This window comes from Lissotriton vulgaris, chromosome 3_1, assembly GCF_964263255.1.
Source record: "Lissotriton vulgaris chromosome 3_1, aLisVul1.2, whole genome shotgun sequence".
Lineage (NCBI taxonomy): Eukaryota > Metazoa > Chordata > Amphibia > Caudata > Salamandridae > Lissotriton > Lissotriton vulgaris.
In genome coordinates, this window is record NC_141689.1 from 1,019,577,120 (window position 1) to 1,019,598,492 (window position 21,373).

Sequence of the window (21,373 nt, forward strand, 5' to 3'; positions counted from 1 at the left end):
AAATAAAAATTGTCAGATTTGAGGAATGAGCCTCAAAAGCTGTCATGTTATCCTATGAGATAAATATACACTGCATAGGCACACTTACAGACGTCTTACAGAACTGTTCTTCTGGACTTAAGACAAGGAGGGGCCAAGGTCCAAGAAAGCAACAAGAGTTTAAGTTTACCTGCCCTCGGGTGTCCGGGTGCAGATGTGAATTATATAGAAGTAGCCTTGAACGCTACCCATTAAAGTCAATGGGAAAAGTACCTGTAAGAAAAAGGCTGCAAGTTGGAACTCGGGGACCAGTCCTGCAGAACCCAAGGGTAGGCTCAGCTCTTGAGGATCTCAGGGCCACAGAGACAACATGCTGGGCTGGAGAGCTTGGGTGCAGAGGTGTTTTGTCGGGTGGGTTGGTGAGTTAAAGGCTCTCACGGTTCTTGTGTACCTGCAGAAGAGGGACTAGAAACACAACAGGGCCACACTCGATGTGGAGCTGACCTCTCTTGGAGTCCCTCAATGTTCAGGTACGTATTGGAGGCAGTTGTGTTCCGACAGAAATTAAACAAACCTTAGTGCTTGCAACTGACTCCCGAACTGCAAGTATTGGTGCAGGGTGGCTCCTAGGGGTCCTGGCATCTCCAAACTTGGCTGGGAGACTGATTCTCTGGAGATTGAAGCCCTCTTGCTGTGATGCTGCTACTTCAGGAAGCTGCAGTCAATGCCTGCTGGTGAGTGGGAGTCGCTCCTTTACTCCAAGGGTGACGTTGCTGGGTCAAAGAAGTGCTTGGAAGACATCCAAGGGTTTTGGGAGGCTGTTCTGCTTCTGGATGACCCAGTATCTGTGATGGTTGGGAAAGCAGCAGTTAGACAGGGTTTTGCGCCAAGGTAGATGCAGGTCCACATATTTCACATCTTCAGCTCTTCTTTGTCCTTCTTCTTCTTAAGACAGATGAATCTGAGTTCCTGGTATTAAGGGCCACCTAAATACTAAATTTAAGGGTGTTAAGGGGAGTGAAGCGTAGTAGCCAATGGGCTACTTACCCCTGGGGTCACTACACCCCCATATGACTACTTCCTGTGGGAAGTGGGCATAAACCTGTCCCTGAGTTCCTAATTCCACCACAAAAAGATGTTGGGAACTTTCTTTCATGGAGCACATTAGGCAATTCACTTTAGGGCTGGCCTAGCCTTGTGGTGCAACACGCCTACTGCATAGCTAATTTCAAGCCAGTCCTGGTGCCAACTTGGCCTCAGGGTAGGTGGTGGTATCTCTCAGATCTGGGGGAAGCTGAGGTTTCATATTAAAGGTGGCAGGGCTTTGAAGCCCTGGCATTGATATGCTAAATCGCTAGCCATTCCACTAGAGAAGATGTGAACTCCTTCCTCCGGAGCAGACATTGCTTCTGGCCCCAGTGAGCGCAACTCTCACCTGCAGGGAGTCAGAAACCTGTCTGTGGTGGCAGGCTGGTCAATACCAGTCAGCCAGCACACTAGATCCAGGTAGGTTTTTCAGGGGGCACCTCTAAGGTGCCCTCTGGGTGCAAGTCATAATAAATATAGGACTTGCAACAGTACAGATTTATTAAAACAAGGTGTTTGATACCAAACACCATAGATTTCAGTAAAGCCATCATGACCAGTGTCCAGTACATATACTTCAGATGGCTTCCCGGTTCACTTGTGCCATCTAGTAATTGAAATAGACAGCGCAGGGATGTAGCTGCTATGGAGATATGGCCTCACGTGTAATATAATACATCCTGCCTTAAAGCTACAAGGCCTGCTGTAGGGGCGATTTACATATATTTCAGTGACTTTGGCATGGGATACAGTGAGTGTGCCATATCATGTTTTCATTTATGGTTTGCATCATGACACACAGCCTGTAATGGCAGCCTGCATGCAACCCGTACGGGAGTCTCCTAGGCTGTTATAATACATGCTGCACCTTTTAGGGACTCTCTTTAGTACCCATGCCCTTACTACTGACTTACAGGGGTGCTAAAGGGTGTGCCAATTGTGTTACAATTAGACCATTTTACCTTGTTTTTAGAGAGAGAGCACTGGCACTGGGTCCTGGTTAGCATGGTCCCAGTGCACATTAGTTGAAACACATCAGTATCAGTGGCAAAAAGTGTGGGTGATCATGACAAAAAGGGGCACTTTCCTACAGGTATGTTCAGCAGTAAAGCCATAGTAGCACCCTGTGTGTGTGCAGTGTGGTCTGGGGTGGGAATGTAGGGTTCTTTAAGCTTAGAGTAACAAGTTTGGACACATTTGACAATCCATCTGGTGATCCCTACCTTAAAAATGGCATGGCCCTTATAAGATTGTGAAAAGGATGCAAATAGTAGTTGTGTTTTACTGAAGGATTTGGTCCTATCTATATAGTACGTAAGAGTACGTTTAACGTTAAGTGTGTGGATCTCTCTTTTGGTTACCAAGTCAGGTTATGCAAAGAAGACTGGGAGCTCGACTGTCTGAACAAGGTGGAATGGGGAGACCACCTTAGGAAATAATTTAGAATTGGTTCTAAGAACCACTGTGTCATAAATGTTCCTGCAGTGTGAGAGCCTGTAGTTTGCTGATACACTGAAAAGACGTGATGCCAGGAGGAAGGCAACATTCCAAAAAAGAAACTGCAAAAGGCATGAATGCAGTGGCTTGAAAGGGGGCCCTCTAAGACTGGTAAGGACTATATTGAGATTCCAAACTGATGATGGAAGGACCCTTAGTGGATTAACACATCTGAGGCCCTCCATAAACACTTTGACTACAGTGATTTTGAAGAGGAGAGTGTGTTCCCTGTCCTGCATATGTACCGCAGTGGCCATAGGTATAGCGTAATTGAGTAGGCTAACCCCGACTTTTGTAAGTGTAGTAGGTGAGAATTAATGTATTGTACCTTAGAGCAAGAGGATTTATGTGGGTTGGAGTACAATGGTGAACAAAAAACCTCCACTTAGCAGCATAGCAGGTGTGTGTAGTGAGCCTACAAGCTTTTCTGAGTATGTCAATGCACTTTTGAGGTAAACCAAGTGTGAGAAAATGCCATCTTTCATGCATGGTATGCCCATATTTTTTACTAAACTGCTGATGTACTTTGACTGAGTGTGCCCTGGGTTCCTGCCAATCAGGTACCCAGGGCCTGTGTTCCTTACCTAAAAACTGCATTGAAGCTCAAACCCAATTGGCATCTCTGGCCACAGGTCAGTCCCTAGTAAATGGTACCCTAGGTACCCAGGGCACTGTGACCAGAGAAAGCCCCTAGGGGCTGCAGCACTCATTGTGCCACCCTTAGAGGCCCTGTACCCTGACACACACACACTGCCTTTGCAGGCTGAGTGTCTTGGTGCAGAACTAAACAGAGAGTCGACATGGCACACATCCCTGTGTGCCATGCCCACAAACACACTGCCCTGGCATACCTCCGTCACCCCTCTAGCTGGGTGCACTATGCCAGTGGTGTGGGCACAGGTGCATGAATCCTGTGCCCCTACAGTACCCAGGGCCATTCCTGGGCACTGTAAGTGCAGTGATGCCATTAAGAGTATATGGTGCTGGGAGGTTGTCATTATGAACTCCACAGCACCATGATGGCTACACTGAAGACTGAGAAGTTTGGTATCAAACTTCCCAGCACATTAAACTTCAATGAAGCTAGTGTGGGATTTAATGCCAAATGCACAACAGAGATGCCCCCTGAAACCTAACCAACTCCCAGTGTCCTGACTGCGTATCTACCGAGTCTGCCACCACCAGACATGTTTCTGGACCCCTGGGTCAAGAGCTTGCCGCTCTCGGGGGCCTGAAACAATGCACATCCTGGGACGAGGTGCCAAGCCTCCTCCGCTAGGATGGGCAGGGGAAGCTTCAAAGGCATGCCACCTTTGTGAGCTTCTCCAGGCCACTTGTTGTACTCAGCAACTGGCCCTCACCGGTTCTCACCTCCACTCTGGCAGGAAGATAGGCCGGAAACCCTAAGTGAGGAAAGTAGGTGTGCCAGCCTCTTTCAACCCTACCCCTCATGGAGGGAGAGGCGAGGGGGAGCACAACTCTGGGCTCCCGCCATCTTGATGATGGGGAGCCCCACCCAATCAGAGCTAGGCTCCTGCCCGCTCCCACTGGAGAGTGGCAGGATAGGGGGTGTACTCACCCAGGGACAGGGACCCATTGGTCCATGCCCTTGCCCTACCTGTAACGCCCCTAAATTTAGTATTATGTGGCACCCCGAACCTTCCTTCCTCAGATCCCGATTTTGAAACAAGAAGAAGAACAAGAAGAAAGAAGACCTGCTGTGCAGCGGCTAACAAGAGGATGACACCAACTGAATTGGCCCTAGCCCTACCGCCCTGTTGATCCTTGAACCTGCTCCTGTTAAAACCCCTGTGTCTCCTGTGGTCAGCAACCTCAAAAACCCTGGAGGACCTGACTGCCTTGCTCATCTAAAGACTGGGACGCCCACGAGCAGTGGTTCTGCTCAAACAGCAATAACCCATGGTGCCAGCCAGGAACAGTGAATGCAGCACACAGTGCACCCACCGAGCCCGGCCCGTGCCTGAGTGGACAAAGACCACGAGGACGTATCCCCGGCGACTGTGATCCAGAATCCAGCTCGTAACGACGCCTGCAGCCTCACAACAAGCGACCCCTTCAACTGCGACCAGCTGAGGGTAAGATTTCTGGACGTCAAACGACACCCCTGTGCCCAACTCCTGGGTGTCTACCTATCCTTCAAGATCCCAACTTACCTCTCGAATTGGTGGTCGCACCTGAAGAATCTCTGTACCCGAGCCTGCAGCCTTTGTTCGACTTCCAGTTCTCCCATTGAAATACATTGGGCGACAGGAGGTCCAAAAGCACCGTGCACCCAGCCGCCCGAGTGCCACTGGGAGTGCAGCATCTACCCTACTCTACTCCCCCACTTGCCCTGAGTAAGTGACCAGGAGCTCAGCTCCCAAAGCCGCGTGGTCTGCCTGCTAGCAGCCATCAACCTAAGGTCCCCTATCCTCCATAGGATAACATTGGAACTACTCACTCTGCACCAGACTACCCCTGTGCCACTGAGGATGTAACAACTGTACTTATCTGACCCTGGGAGACCCCTGAGTCTACCCCAGAACCTTAACTCTGCCAGCCAAGTACTTACCCAAAGACCGATAACTTGATTTTCTTCATAGGGTAACATTGGCTGGGTTTCACTCAGAATCTCTTCTAAGTGTCGAGTTTTGCACCTTTAAAATATTCACTAAAAATCAGCCGATCAACAAAAACAAAATTACTCACCTGTTATCAAGAGAGTTCCCAGTGCTGTATCTTTGAGCCCAGCACTGAACCTGAAAAGTAATTATAACCATGATTTACTGTTAACTCAATTTTCCTCCATAGGAATACATTGCCTGGATTTTGCCAGAATTTCTTTTGTGTCATTTTTCCAAACTTACAAATATTCCTTAAAAATCGCCTGTATAACAAAAACGATTTATTTCAACTGTTTACAGGTAATTCACTTCGGCTGAATTCAGGATCCAGCCCTGAGTAAGAAAAACATCCGTAAAGTGATTTTATTGCATATACTTAACCCCTTCGATGCTGTTGACGGAACGGTTCCGTCATGCACGTCGGGTGAGCTGTGCGGATGACGGAACCGTTCCGTCATGACTCCGCCCGCGCAAGGCGGAGTCAGCATGGGCGGGGAATTCGCGCCGCAGCGATGCGGTTAAAACTTCCCATTGAGCTCAATGTTATTTTGTATTTAACTTGTGTTGCATATTGCAACAACTGTAACCAGTGCATTCCAAAGTCTATTGCTATTTGAAAGTATTCAATTGCAACATCTCATTCTGAGAAAGTATTTATGATACTTGTGGTTCTAAAATAAACAACTATATATTTTTATATACAAAACAATTGGCCTAGAGTTCAGTTCTTGAGTGTGTGAGACCATTTGCTGACTGAGCGTGTACAACAAATGCTTTACACTGTCCTCTGATACTGCCTTACTGCTCGACCAAGCTACCACTTTAGATAGTAAGGTTATATCTAACTTTAGCCTCTGCCATACCTCTGGGGACTGTGGACTCTGTGCACACCGTACCTTACTTTGGTCCTGTATATACAGAGCCACTTTCCTACACCAAGGTAAACAAACTGTAGGACCTCAGGAGGTAAATCGCCAGGGCAATGGACATTTCGAGAAGGGTTGAGAAACATGGGTATTTGGCCCACTTTGGAACCTCCAGGATGAGGCCAGGGATGTTTGCCTCAGCTTCCTGACCAAGTACAGTATCAGTAGGAAGGGAGGAAAAGTGCATTCAAAGATCTCTGACCAGCTAATCCACAGAGCATTGCCAAAGGTCTGGGCGGAAATATGGTAGTGGTTTCTGGGCATGTTCGTATATGTGGTGAAAAGGTCTATGTCTGACATGCCCATCTCTGGAAGTAAAGGAGCAGGACTTGTGGGTGGAATTTCCATTCATGGGCTTGTTGTTGTGTCCTGCTGAAAAGGTCTGAAACGTTGTTGTCTACTCCCAAAAAATACTCTGCTAGGAGAAGAACTTGGTGATGGTTTCCCAGTGCCAGATTTGCTGTGATAAGACTGACAGCTATGGGGAATGGGTGTCTCCTTAATGTAAAACATGACAGTCATATTTTCTGTCTGCATAAGGACTTCCTTGCCTTGAATATGTTGAATAAAGGCTTTGAGAGTTAAATAAATGACAACAGGTCCAAGTGGTTCATGAGGAGACCCTGTTGATGAGGTGGTCACAGACTTGGGACTGTCATGTGGTTGAGGTGTGCTGCCCAGCCGACAAAAAATGCGTTCATGGTGATGATCACCTGTGGAACCTGGTTTGCAAAGGGCTTGCCCTGCAACAGATTGTTGCTGTTCCACCACTGCAGAGAGTGGTGGTACTGGCCCTAATCAACACTAGATCCTCCAACTGACCCTCCGCTTGTGACCACTGGCTTGAGAGTATAACAAAGAGTGGTCCCAGTATTTATAACATCAAGAGTGTTAGTGGTCAAGACAAATTGTGAAACCGATACTTAAGGAAAATCAAAACAAATTTTCTAAGTATAGTGTTATTTAATCACACTGACATTGGTCACAGGTTATTCAAACAGAGAAAGGCATCATGAACATTAGATACACAATTGGCGACATTGTAGTGCCAATGGTGTGCCAGTGTATTTGAATCAAAAACAACATAAGAGTAGAAGTAGATAATATCTGTACTGTTATGCCATGTAAAATATAACTGCTCAGTAACTTAAGTGCTGTAGGTGAAGACTGGCATTGGACAGTTGTCGACGTTTCTTCCCCCTTGACGGCGTAGGCCTCATCAAGAGCCTTACAGTTGGGGTCTTCTTCAGGACAGTGTGTGAGTGGAGTGGGGTTATGGGGCACCGTAAAATGGGGACGTTTTTGGTCTCTCACACATCAATGGTGAGGACAAAAATGGCGGTCTAGTACCGAGGTCCCAGTGATTCCGGGTTTACCCCTTTTGAGTAACTTACTGGCTTGAGAGGCACTCCTAAAGCAGGTGCATATGACGCCTGGCTGTGTGGAGTATGGCAATACATGAAGCATCATTCCTAGCAGACTCATGAACTGGAGGTGGACAGAGTGGCTGAAAAAGATGTAGAAACTGTTACAATGCTTGCACCTTCTGAGTGCTGGGAAAAGCTTTCCCCACGAATGACATGATGACTGACCCGAAGAAGAGTTGGATTTGGAGTGGTTCCAATTGAGAATTTGTGGCCTTTACTGTGAACACTAGTCTGTGTAGGAAGGAGATTGTAGCATGGTTGTGGGCTAGACATGCCTGCCTGCTTGCACTCTTGATTAGCCAGTCGTCTAGGGAGTGGAAGAGTGAGTTCTTCCCCACATAATGTGAGCAGCCAGCACCCTAAACACTTGGCGAAGACCTTTGGAGCCATGGTGACAAGGCAAGCACCTTGAACTGGTAGTGCTGACCGCTTACCATGCTGACCATTGCGATGGAGTATACTTATCGACAACATACAAATCAGGACCTCAAACATGAGTGATAATTATGGTCTACAGTCGCTACAATTACCATGGTTGCACTTGCAAAGAAAAAATAACACTATTGGCAAGCTACATATGTTTTCAAAGGAGGTGCTGATTAGATCTCTCTCCTAGTGCAGGGTACAATGTGCACTTCTGGAGAGACAGTGGATGCTGGTGGAAGGTGCGCTGCATTTGCACATGCACAGTCTACAGGTAACACAGGATGCTTGTCTATTTATATTTATTATAGAGTATTTCAAACTGCTGAAAACGAAACCAGGAATTCTATCGAAGTTTGTGGAAAAATAAATGAGTTTAATCGAAGCATAACCAAAACATTATTCAGCTAATTATGGGGCACTATTCAAATACTAAATTTAGTGATGCTAGTGATGAATCCAAATGCTAGCTAAACAAATGAATAATGACCAGTTATGAAGGTGACATATATATCAATATTTTACAACTGAAACAATCTGCAAGGTGCATTACATGCTATTGGGCAGTGGCTAGGTTTAGAATAGTTGCTGTGGGATATGTAGTCTTTGTTTAGGTTCTTTCGAGACATTTCATCATGTATTGCTTAAATAGGCAATGGGAGAATATATGAAGAGGAAAACATTTGGCCTGGTTTAATTATGACTTGAAGTTATTAAATAAGAATAATGAGGATGCAATACTAAATCGGCTATTGAATATGAATGACATAAATTGGTGTCAAAACTCCTTTCAGAGGGCCATGGGGCATGCAGGGCTACTGGGCCCAGTCATGATGATTGAGACATTTTACTCCTGATGTCCTGAGTAACTGGGATAAGTACCCTTTTTGCACTTGGCTCCAAGCAGTACAAGACTCCCTTGGAGGAAGTGGGGGGGGGGGAGGGGGGGAGAACAGGGGGGGAATTACAACTGGGTACAGGACAATTAATGGGTTCACAGCTCAAAATATGTGCAGCTGCAGCAATAAATCATTGTCCAGCCAAATACTCACTTTACTAGAGAAGTATTTTTTTCTACCACTTCCAGCATAAAGGAGAATTTTGGCATACACAAGCAATTACACAATACCCCTTGATGTCGGGCCTCTAGTGTTTCTATGGTAAATCCCCGTCCCACTCCCTCCTTATGAGTGATGGTTGTTATTGCCTCTTCACTATTGGTAACATTCATTGTATACTCCACTAGTAGTCCGAGTTTCAAGATCCCACTTTTACTCTAAGCTTACAGTCAACAGTGAACCAGTGGCACAGTGCTACTATCAACAGTTCCCCCGTGGTCGACAGGCCTGAAGCCAGTCTTGCCCACACCAGCAGGTGTAAAGCATTCAGAGTTCTTGTGGGCATCCAGTTTGTGGGCGCTCTCAGTGGCTGCAGTTGATTTGAGACCAGTCAACTGCACGCAGACTAGGCTGCTGAACTCTGCGACTGCAGAATCAATCACTCATGGCTTTTGTAGCAACCAGAGGTTCTCTGCAGCTTCTCCTGCTGCATAAGTGTTATGTTTGTCTTTTGGGGGTGCTATGACAATCCTGGATGAGGTCGCTCGCCTAGGTGATGGTGTGCAACTGCTCACACAGCGTTCTCACTTCTCCAGCAAGGGGCAGAACAAATCACAGCCATTGGTTCTCCCAGTGACAACCCTAACATATGAGGCCAGTAAAACCTATAGTTCATTGGCTCCAGCCCGATCAACAGAGTTCTGCTTTTTTTTAAGTGCCCGCTCCTCAGCCCTCTAATCCCTCTAGAAAGAAGTCTATCATAGCAGGAGTGACTCCCAAGCTGATAGCCCCATAACACAGTCCAAGGGAGTGACTAGAGTTCACACCTGGATGTCAGCCACAGTGACATGCGCATCAAAAGGTTAGCCCAAGCCCCTACACTTTATGAGTGTCTTATCAGCCCCATCTTCTTCCTGAGATGTGCCCCAGTTCCTTTCTTGTGAGCTCTCACTGAATCAAAGAAACCCTTTGAAGTGTACAGGGGAAGCCTCTCTCTCCCTTCTCCAGTGTGGGATCCACCCACCTGATAGGAATGCAGCAGTACACAAATTTGTCTGGGGGATTTCTCTACCTCCTCTCCATGTTTCACCATGCAGGCCGGGTATACCAAATAAAACCCAGGACGCCCTATGTATGGTACTTTTGAAAGGCAAACATACAGCTAGTGCATGTATGCAGCATATACGTACTGCACAGTATTGCACCCTCCATGTACTGTCCCACTGATAGGCACAGATACTTTCAGCGTATATATTTAACATGCACTCACTTCCCAACACTGTACCTTTTATGTAGTGTACCACCCACAGGCACACATACATCCAAAATATGCATTTAACATGCAAGCACTGCATCCTTTATGGGTTGTACCACTCAAAAGTTCACATAAACCCAGCACAAGAATTATCGTGCATGCACTGCACAGCACTACATCCTTCAGCTACTGTACCACTCACTGGCACATATACACCTTGCACATTCATTCACTATGCACGCACTGTTCAGTTCTGCATTATTCCTGTATTGTACCTAGGCACACACACACTCAGCACAGATTTACCACCCAGGGCCGGCTTTAGGGCGGTGCGACCGGTGCCACCACACCAGGTGCTGATTCTTTGAGGGGGCTCCGTATTTGAAAGTACTTTATGGTTTTGAAAGTAGGTGCTGCTGCTGCATTGCTGACCTCAGGCAATTTTCATTCAACAATAAAAACGTAACGATAACTCTGTGATTGATGTTCTTTCTGGAGAGAGAAGGAGTTTTGTCAAGTGGAAGTTTTAAATCATTTTATGGCTGCACAGAGGGTAATATCCCAGCTGCAAAGAATGTGTATCATGCAGATCACAAAGTGCATATAGTTCAAATAGATCAGAGCTTTTGTCAGAGAGATCCATTTGTTATTAGCAGTATAGATGTTAAACTCCTAATATGGAACAGTGATCTAATAACTTTCATTAAAGAGCTGCATGCAAACTGCAATGTATAGATTAGAGCATTATGGTTTTTTTTCCTCTGTCTTTCATTATTCTAATGTTTCAAAAGGGGCATTTTGCAAAAAAGAAAATCCTTATTATTAAATGTAATTTCCAACCACGGGGTTATGTTTTAAATTGAGTCTGTGCTTCTCCAGGCTAAGCACTCTTAAACTATACTGACAATCAGTATGGATAACATGTGGCTCACCTTGTAGTATTCTGGCTTATGTAACATTTCCTACACACTGATTTACACACATATGATTGATTGTCTCTGTGTAATGTTAGTGTAATGTGAAGTGCTCCGAACTGCCTAAAATGGCAATGATGGCGCTATATAACTAATCAAACAAATCTGATAGAGAGAGAGAGAGTGGTTATGGAGACTTGAAGGGGCACTGTTAAATGGTGGTAGTGAGGGAGTCTGTAGGGGGCGCCAACAAACATTGTCATACAGGTGGCCACCGGGTAATAAAGCTGGACCTGATAACACCTCTGTGCTGTGCAGCACTTCACACCAAACCGATGTGGGCCAAAGGTGAGTTAAGCACACAGTAGTGGAACTTTAAAAAGTGAGTAAACCTGTAGACCTCAGTCCAGTGACACAACTTAAAATTAATCTGCTCACTTCTAATAATTAAAACACAGTATGCTCATGCTGCTTAACTCCCAGTGAAGGCAGTAGCCTTCCACCACTATGAGGGTAGTACTTTGGGCACCCTCGCAGACCAACAAGACCGCAATCCGTGAGGCAGGCCTATGTCATGGAGCACACACATGATCTGTGTTTGCCTAGGACAACACAAATGTGCAGTTGGTATCCAGACATCAGTACAGCTGGGCACTCAGGACAAGGATGCATGTCTCTTACCATGTAGAGGACTGTTCTGTCCCAACAATGGGCATAGTTAGATTTTCCACATGTACAGGAACTTCTTTTTGCCTTGTGAATTTGAATACAGATTTGAAGCTATAATATGATGTATTTATCATTCTATTTTGTATAATTGTGTTTTTTTAATTTTGCATATGTCATGGATTGGTCTGTATTTTCCCATTAAACACACAGAAGACCTGACAAAACATCAAGAACAACCAGCATACTTCTCCTGCATCCCACTATGGTCATACTTACACCCCCGTCTCCAGCAGACCTCGCCAACATTCTCAACTCTCTAAAACCATTATCTATAAAGATTATGATTTACTCTATGTCCTTCATCAGAGGCCTTTCCAGAAAAGCGCTCTCATGCCTTTTCACTATTGACAATGCCACTCTCATACAACACATTTTCCACTAAGCTCTAAAGACAGGCTCGATCCTACCACTCCTCAAGAAACTCACAGCTTGTTCTGACAACCGTCTTAACTTTAGGCCTTTCACTGACCAACCATTCGTCAGCAAGATATTTGAAAACACAGTTGATGCACAACCTCAAAATCACATAAGTTCCAATCATTGTCTGCACAATGAGGCTTCAGATCATGTTGCAATGCAAAGACAGCTACCTTACAAATCATACACAATCTCCTCTTGACCACAGAGAAAGGTGAACCATACATCCTCATATTGCTGAACTTCTCAGCTGCCTTTAAAACTGTTGACTACCCTAATCTCATCCACAGTTTTGAATGCTTCCTTTAGCAACAATCTTCAACTGACACCAGTGCATTTCATGAGCACCTCTGGTCCCAGAAGATCCCTTTCACCTGCAGATTCTCCCTTCATGTTCTACTTCTACTTTTCTTTTGTTGTTTTATACATACACATCTTTATAAAAACGGTTTTGATATATTTCTTTTTCAAGACGTTTACAAAAAAGAGATTAAAATTATTATATCAAAAAATGGACTAGCCAGGAGTAATTTTTAGGAATTTTAAAATACTTAAACTATATAACTTGTCTAAGAGAAAAAAGGTTGTTTTTAATAAGGGTAAGGATTTGCCTAAAAAAGGGATCTTGCTGGTGTTTGCTTTTAAGATATGTATATAGTGTGTGTAAGTCTTTTTAAACTATTGTGGAATATTCTTACCTGTAATGACTTTTATTATCTCCTTGTAGAATATTTTAACTCTGTAGCTATGCATTCACACATGTTTAAAGATTTTGATCTAAATAAACATACATTTTTGACTTGACTTGACTCTACTTCTACTTGGAGTCCCTTGGGCCTCTACACACTGAAAACAGCATCAAGATTCACCAACACCCTGACGACACACAACTATATTGAAAAACTTTGCTGCCCAGTTGCCCAGTTGTAGGAAACTGCACTTTGTTGCGGAAATTGGCCACAGAAGACTCACCAAGGCCACCTGCGGCCTCTTTGTGAAGGCCTCCTCTACTGTGAGTGTCTCTGGTGACAAAAACTTGACACCTAAGAACACCTCTGCACCTGGTCGCCCTTGCTCAGGAAGAAGAGGACCAAAGGAGTCCCCGCATACCAGAGCATTGTGAGACCTTAGCCACCTTGTTGGTTGAACCTCACTGGTCTCCCAGTCCCAGCTTGCAGCCTCTTTGCAACTGGGCTGCTCACCATAAACTGAATGGGACACCCAACGCCATAAACATCTCTACACCTGAGTGCCCCAGTGCCTCCAGAGGTGACCTGTTGGTGTGGCCTTGAACCTTGCCCCATACTTACCTTAAGTCCAGGAGATTGCTATCATAAGTTGCTAAGAAACGTCAGAATTCAATGAAAAGCACCTCTGCACCCGGCTGTCCCAGTGCTGCCCAAGGTGACCATGCTGGTGCTGCCTTGAACCTTGCCCCACCTTAAGCCTAGGAGATTGGTCTTGTAAGCCGCTGTAAAGTACCTGTATGCAGTGTATGTCTTTCCTCCATAAGATAACATTAAAGCTTCAGAAATTCCACTGTGTCCATTTTTAAAAACTGTAACAATTCATAACTTAAAAAGTACTTACCTGAGTCTGATGATCTTGGTATCTAAATTCACATAAAGGTATGTTTATTTTTATAAATTATTGTCAGATTTCTTTATTAAGAGTGAACTCACTTACTGCCTTTGTGTGTGCAATAAATGCTTAGGACTACCCTCTGTAATGCCTAACTGCTTGCCCACTCTACCACAAAAGAGAGAGTTTGGGGTGTCTTTTGTGCCTCCATAATTCCTTTGCGGTTTGCCTGGACTCTTTACACGGTCTACCTCTTTTATTTCCACTATATATATAGCTAGCTTCCTACACCAGACATCCAACATCTTACACACTACCTGCTTCTAATCCAGGACTGGATTTCTAGCACCTTCTTGAACTTGGTTAAATAACATCAACCTGGGCAGAGTCAAACCCAAACTTTTATAGAATGCCAAGTCACCTGCACAACAATCTCACCCCCAAGGAACACATCACCAACAAAACCAAGATGACTTAACACCACCTCCCTCTGCTTAAGATATTAAAACATTTCCTCCAAGCATGCAACTTCAATAAACACTATTGAAAGCCTTGTACGCTTGCATCTGAATGATGACCATGCCTTGCTCATTGGCCTCCCATACTCCACAAAGACCCCTTTAAGAGCATCTTCTTTTTGCAGCATTCTTATTTAATGGCCTGAAGAAATATGGCCACATTAACCTGACCATGATGGAACTCTTACAGGGGATGCAGCAGCAGGCTCCTCATTAAATCTAGTAAGAACGTTTAAAAATGAATTTAAATACATGAATGAATTTGAGAAAATGAGGCTGGCTGGGTTTAGTTTTAGTCATTTTAAGTGTATCAGGCAGTGTATATTAGCTGTAGGTTAGTGCATGTTTGGTTTATTAGTGTAGCGCATATAAGAACTGTGTGTTTATGAATTATTTTGTATTTTCTGGGATTGAAATGGGGGTAAAAATGTCATAGGGAAGTAATTTCAAAAACGTTTTACCTTTACATACAGTTTCGGGGCCCAATCACTACATGGTTGCATAATGCACAGCATGGAAATCTAGGAAGAGTCATGCTGCAAAACAACCAAAAGGTAACAAGCAGTTTGAAATATGCTAATTCCTAAAAAACTGTTTTAAGGGCCAGATGTATCAAAGGCTTTTATCCATTCTATGGTAATAAGAAACAACTAAGGATAATCACCAGCCATGAGTGATGCAACATTGACTGCCATGTATATAAAAAAATCCTTTACATATAGGTTTTTGGTAGGTTATATTAGCCTTGATGAGACTTGCTGGCTGGCTAAGGCATTGATTGAAACATGCTGTTGCAGTAATGTCACACTTGAGTGTTCAGAGTCTTGACTGAAATTATCACAGCTCAAAGTAAGAGAACAAAGTTATGACATTTTCTACTAATGTTGATCATTAATGATGTTTTTTTTTAACTAATTAGAAAACATTTCGAGCATTTTTAGGAGCACACCTGTCAATCAAAATAACAGTGCCTTATGTGGAATTTAAATGCAGTCACAAATTAAGAGGGCTTCTTCACAGAAACCTCTAATACCTCAACATTTTGTAATGTATGTGCGGCGTTGCAGGGCCATTTCCAATATGGTTCAGTAGCATGACCTTTAGATATTGTGTACATGAAGTAACAAACATATTCTAATATAATACTATTGTTTCTGTTTTTTTACAGCAAACAAAAACAAATGTATGCCGAACACTTGCACACCTTCACTTAAACTGACAGATAAAATATGGTCAAATGCCCACCCTCTTCATGACATATGCACATTTACCGCGCAACAGGGCACAAGAGTGACTCAACTCTTTCTCTAGATTTATCAAGCCACGCAAGGTCACCTTCCGTGTCTTTATAAATCTAGAGTGACGCAACGTGTTGCGTTATTCTCCCAAGGTAGGCGTTCCATAGGTGGAGCGCAGGTGTTCCCATGCTTCTACCCGTGGGTTTCGGTGCATTCCCAGATTTAACACCAGTGCTAGGCCTGGGAATGTGTCAAAATGCTATGTCTCCCCAAGTGAGGCATAACGAGGAGAAATATCTATATCACGCCTCATTACATCCTCTTTCTACATCTGCTGCATTCTGCGCCACAAATATAAAAGGAATATTCCTCCCAGGTGTCCCTTCTTGTACAAAAACAATCCTGCTTAAACACAGACACCCTTGCACCATGGAGCAAGATAGCACATTGTGTGCCAGCACTAGGAAATGACAGAATTGCGCAGTGTATTGTTAAGTACACCGCATTCCTGCCCTTTCCCATTCACGCAGTGCAGCAAGGTGACTTACTGCGCTAGGTGATAATTTCATAAATATGCACCTAAGTACTTTAACATAGCAGTCACTGTCTCTCTATATAAGTTGAATGATAAGTCCATAGGTCTCTATTTATAGCAAGAGTTTTACATACCTGGATGAGGAAGTGAAGAATGGGGGCGTGCTTATGGTGTAAGTGAGCTCCCTCTCAGGCGACTCAATGTCAAAGAAATGTAGGTGCTTTTTTGTCAGAGGCACAACCTCAGTCTCCTTCAGTACCAGCTGCCGAACAGTCCCCTCTGCCTCCTTTGGAAGCTGGTCATTGACTGGAGTTATATGCACAATTACAGCCTATGAGACATAAATATTGAATATGTGATTTGAATCACAAAACGTATAACAAATGATATGCATACTTCATTAACCATATACACAAATCATCACAGTCCTATCTGTGATGACGAATTTCTGCAAGTAGTACAATATTTATGGGTCATGCATTGGCTGCTGCATTCCACCTATTTATTATGGATTTGGGAGCTGTGTTATATGCATGTAAATAATTATCATCTAGTTCTAAAGGATCTGGTAATAAGATTTGAAAAAATCACCAGGCAACTCTAGCAAAGTGCAGACCATAATTGTAGAAGGTGTTGAGCAATACATTGTCCTCCTTTTGTAACCACTGACACTACAGAAAATAACTTCATACTTTTTGTTTCAAATCTGTACTCTGGAAAGGTCAGCCCATGCCATACTGAAATTGAATATATTAGGAGACGCATACTTGTGGTTCACATCATTGTATCCTATGCAGTGCTAAATTTGTATAGGTGGTTGCAGATGGTCGACTCAAGCAATCCTTGTTGGGGACTGGGACTTATATTTCATCTTCAGAGTTAGACCCAGAGCAAAGGAGAGAAAAGCAGAAAAGGGAGAAAGAAACAGGAAAGAATAAAATAGGAAATCAGCAATAAGGGGAGTAAGGGGAGCAAGCTGGTATAAAAAGAACTTGCAAGAGTGAGATAAACAGACAGTAAGTGTAAGTATTGGAAAAAGATGCAACATCAGAGGCCGGGCGTGTAAAGAAAAATGGTGACTCCTGTACTCACATTTTTACTAATGTAGCACTGATCCTATGCATGAGCAAGTGAGGGCCTTCATCTGCCTGTGCAAGGCCATGAATTAATCTGAATAGGGGTTCACTCCCAAACACCTATCCTAAGCAGAAGATATGCACTCAATGCATATTCTACGTTAAGGGTACTAATGCACTGCAGAACTTAATTTTGTAACAGGACACAAATTGCATTTGTACTACTGGAAACATCTCTTAAATCCATGCACTATTTTCCATTTTCCATCAATACCTATTATTGTTCCAGTCTGTCTGTTGTTTAGTCTCAATCACCTGTAATTTTTACTTTCTCTCAAACTAAAACTTCTGCTCCTGCAATGTGTGAGAAGAAAAGGATTAAGCGAAGTGGTCTAGTGTCTAAATTGGTGCTATTGGAGTGTCGGGCATTGCGTTCTAATACCAGCTTCTGCACATGTCCAACCATTTTGTGCTATCTTGAGCATATCATTTGCTCCCTGTGCATTAAAGTGAAAATATAAATAATGAAAATATTTCAAAGCTATTTCTTCAGTATGCTCTCCCAATTATATTTATACCGAGGAATCACCACAAAAGCACCCCGTTGACTGCACAGCAACCGAATCATCCTTGAGCATCTTTTCATCCTGTATCCTCAGCATCAGGACCACTCCTAAATTGTCTATGGCTGTGGTACTGTAAAGGGTGGAACTGGAGTAGAAAATGCTCTGGTGGCCATGTAACTGTCCAAATCTACCCCACTGGCCCACCAGGCTTTCTCCTTGTTGGGTTTGGTTTCCCAAACGGGGTCAGAGTAGGTGAACTGTTACAAACTTTTGAAAAGTTTGCAAACTTTAATTTGGCCAATGCTTGTTTGTGGTTGAATCAAAAAGTTATAAAACATTTGCAAATCTGTATCTCCAGTACCCTCCAGTGGATTTTGCTAATCAAGGACTCCAAGAATTCCTAAAAACTATGATTTATATAAAAGAATTGGTGTTGTGTTTCTTTCAAGTTCTGTGGCTTTCTTATTTCGTTGTTTGGTACTGTTAAATGCTTATCACTAAGTTCCTTTGTGCAAGCTTTGCTGCTCGAAGCCATAGCTACTCAGGGTTGAGCTCAAGGTTGCCTAAACGAGCTTGACTGTACCCGAGACAGTTTTTGTGAGTGTATTCCATGTTAAAGCTACACAGCCATACCATATACACCCCCGAAATCCTCACCCCTCTGGATAAGCCTCAAATGTTGGTGTGTGTCACAGATTGTAAACCACATTTATTTTTGGCAGCAAATTTCTTTATTTTTATTTGATGTACACATTTTGCACAGCAGGTGTGCTTTTTTCTTTTTGTCTATATTCCTTCTCCCCTAAAACATGTCAGAGCTACTAATCTCCTACACTTAAGGGTTGGGTGATCTCATGCTAAACAATAATGTCCTGCAGATGCAGGAAAAATCACTTTCCTCCAATTTACCAATGACAGCCCACTCCTTGTGTCTAGGCACACTTACTTACTTTACCTTGCATGCTAATCATACGAAGTTTGACTGTCCAACAGGACACATACAAGAGGACCCTCAGATGGAGCTTAAATGTATCTTTCCAACAAACGTAGCCAATATTCTCAATGCACCTAAATCATTCATAAAGACCATGTTTCAAAGCCATCTAGATATGAAATACAGTACCTGTGGTTCTGAGAGATTGGGTGGATCATGGCTGTCAGACAGAACAAAGTCAAATGTGTCTTGGAACACTTCTCCACCATAGTGACGATAATAGATAATTCCATTGAAGAGGTCTCTTTGCAGGAAACTCGGGACGGGATAACCTGTCATGATCCAACAGCACATGGAAATCATAAATGCTAATATGTCCCTCACAATAACTGTTGAAAGTAGGCCATGTTCTATTGTACATTCTCTCATATTTCCTTTAATTGAAATACATTGATTGACATTGATTTGTTTTAGTACATTATCCTCATTGCCACAAAAGTATTGACATTTGGAAAATCAGCTACCTATATTAGGACATAATATTATGATTGTAGAACATTAATGGATTTCAGTACTTTGTTGTCTTGATAAATTTATGACTATAATTCCGACAATACTTTTAACAGCTATATTCAAAAATCTGAAACTCAGTTTGTTTATGTATCCATGTGATTTATATGGTGCTAATGAGCTACAAAGCAATGGAATGCTGTACAGGATCTGGCCTTGATGAAATAGATTATAAGAGTGCCGCAAGCGGGGGAAGAGATGTGCAGGGTGTGGGAGCAAACTGGAGGTGATGTTTGCACGATTAAGTTTAGCATGGCAGGGAGTGGCTACATTATCTGATTGGAAGGTAAAGGGAGATCTGATTAGGATTCTCTGCTAAAATCACCTTTCTAGTAAATGTAGCTACTGTAGCTAGGTTTGTTGCTGTGTAATGTCCTAAGTGTTCATTTGACAACACTCTATGCACATAACACAAAGGCTAATTCTATTGTTGAGTCCTTGCACACAGAATAAATATCAATAGATAACTGTTTGTTACACAACTCGCACCTAAATACATAGATGTTTAAGAAATAAACATAGAATATGAATTCGCTAAAAATTAATTAACAAAATAAAAACTATTACATATAACTTGTCATGAGTGAACAATTTTCCACCTTTCATAAAACACACAGGAAAAATGTAAAAGAAATTGAAGTCTATGAGAAGAGAAAAGATACACTGCAATAATGAATGCAGACTGAATAAATAAAAATGTTTACCGAGTCGTTCAGGCCCTGGTTTCTTCAAGATTTCTCCAGCCAGGGATGGTTTTGTGATGTTAAATAGTATGTAGTCATCACTGGAGTCCATGTCTGAGGCTTGAAGCATTGAGCCATCGATAAGCACAGTCTGGCCTTCACATACATCAAAGGCGACATTGGTGATGAGAAAGGGAGGACTATCATCTTTAGGAAGAATATTGATGGGGAACTTGTGTCTGATACTGTGGCGGCCATCAAAAATTCGAAAGACCACAAAATCTTTGGAGCTATCACTGTCATCATGATGGTAGCGAACAACACCATTTTTTATATCCTTCACCATGAACATAAAACCTTTTCCACCTGATAAAATAATATAGAGAAAATTGCTAAATGTGCACAACAATGCACTACAAAGGCATGACTACATATACATACATATTTCTCTTGGAATCCAATTAAACTAAGCATGCAATGACTTACAAAATAATGTTTCCATGGAAATATTTCTATTTAGGTTTTTGTAGTATTGCTATATATTTATTCAGATGTCACGTCTAGTTAAAATCTCCAAATGTAGCTGCATACGTCATTCTTCTTGCTACGCCTTCTCTCCTAACTCTGCCCTGTACCTACCCCTTCACTCCCTTCCAGTAGTTCTTGCTTCTCTTGGAGACAGACAACTGTGCAACCACACAACAGCAGGGCTGTGCAACCACACTGGCAGATCTCAAAATTTATATGCATTATTCTCTTGTTCCGGATGGAGTAATACATTTTTTGTAACTTAACTACAATTGTGGCTATAATTCAATATACAATATACAATTCAATATATATTCAATATACAATATAGGAAGTAATTACATCAAAGATGGGTTAAAATGGAAGTGATTCAAATATTATGTCCTTGCTGCCATAATGGCCCATTGAGGCACTTCATCATGAAGCATTTATCCACAGACTTCTGGACTTATAGAAGTGCAGTGTACTGAAACCCATGTTACACTGTTTTATGTCTTAGACTCCCAGGGGCATATTTACTAACTTTTCACACAACGCAGCACATCAACCAAAATTGCTGCGCTGCGGTCCATGAAACAGAGCAAGCAGAACAGTGTAATATCTACTAAGGTATGGCGCTGTTTTCCCTGTCTCCCTGTGCTGATGCACTTCAGGCTGCCATCCAGCAACGTGCTGACCCTTACACCATAGTGCAAGGGTGTGTATATTTTATCAACTCCTGGTTTTGTACTGGAAGGTGACACTTTCTGCACCAAAACTATTTTTAAGTCTTTTAACATTTTTATTTGTGCTGCACAATGCAGCACAAA

General features: G+C 43.0%; 1 protein-coding gene across 1 annotated transcript in view; it reads right to left on the bottom strand.

The window, feature by feature from the left end:
• The window catches only part of FREM1 (FRAS1 related extracellular matrix 1), a 564,068-nt gene that overhangs the window by 391,924 nt on the left and 150,771 nt on the right, over nt 1-21,373 (bottom strand). The window contains exons 8-10 of the mRNA XM_086961404.1: nt 20,058-20,402; nt 18,973-19,115; nt 16,342-16,538 (exon numbers count right to left, since the gene is read on the bottom strand). Coding sequence (XP_086817530.1) covers nt 16,342-16,538; nt 18,973-19,115; nt 20,058-20,402 — 685 coding nt within the window. The remainder of the gene's footprint in view (nt 1-16,341; nt 16,539-18,972; nt 19,116-20,057; nt 20,403-21,373) is intronic.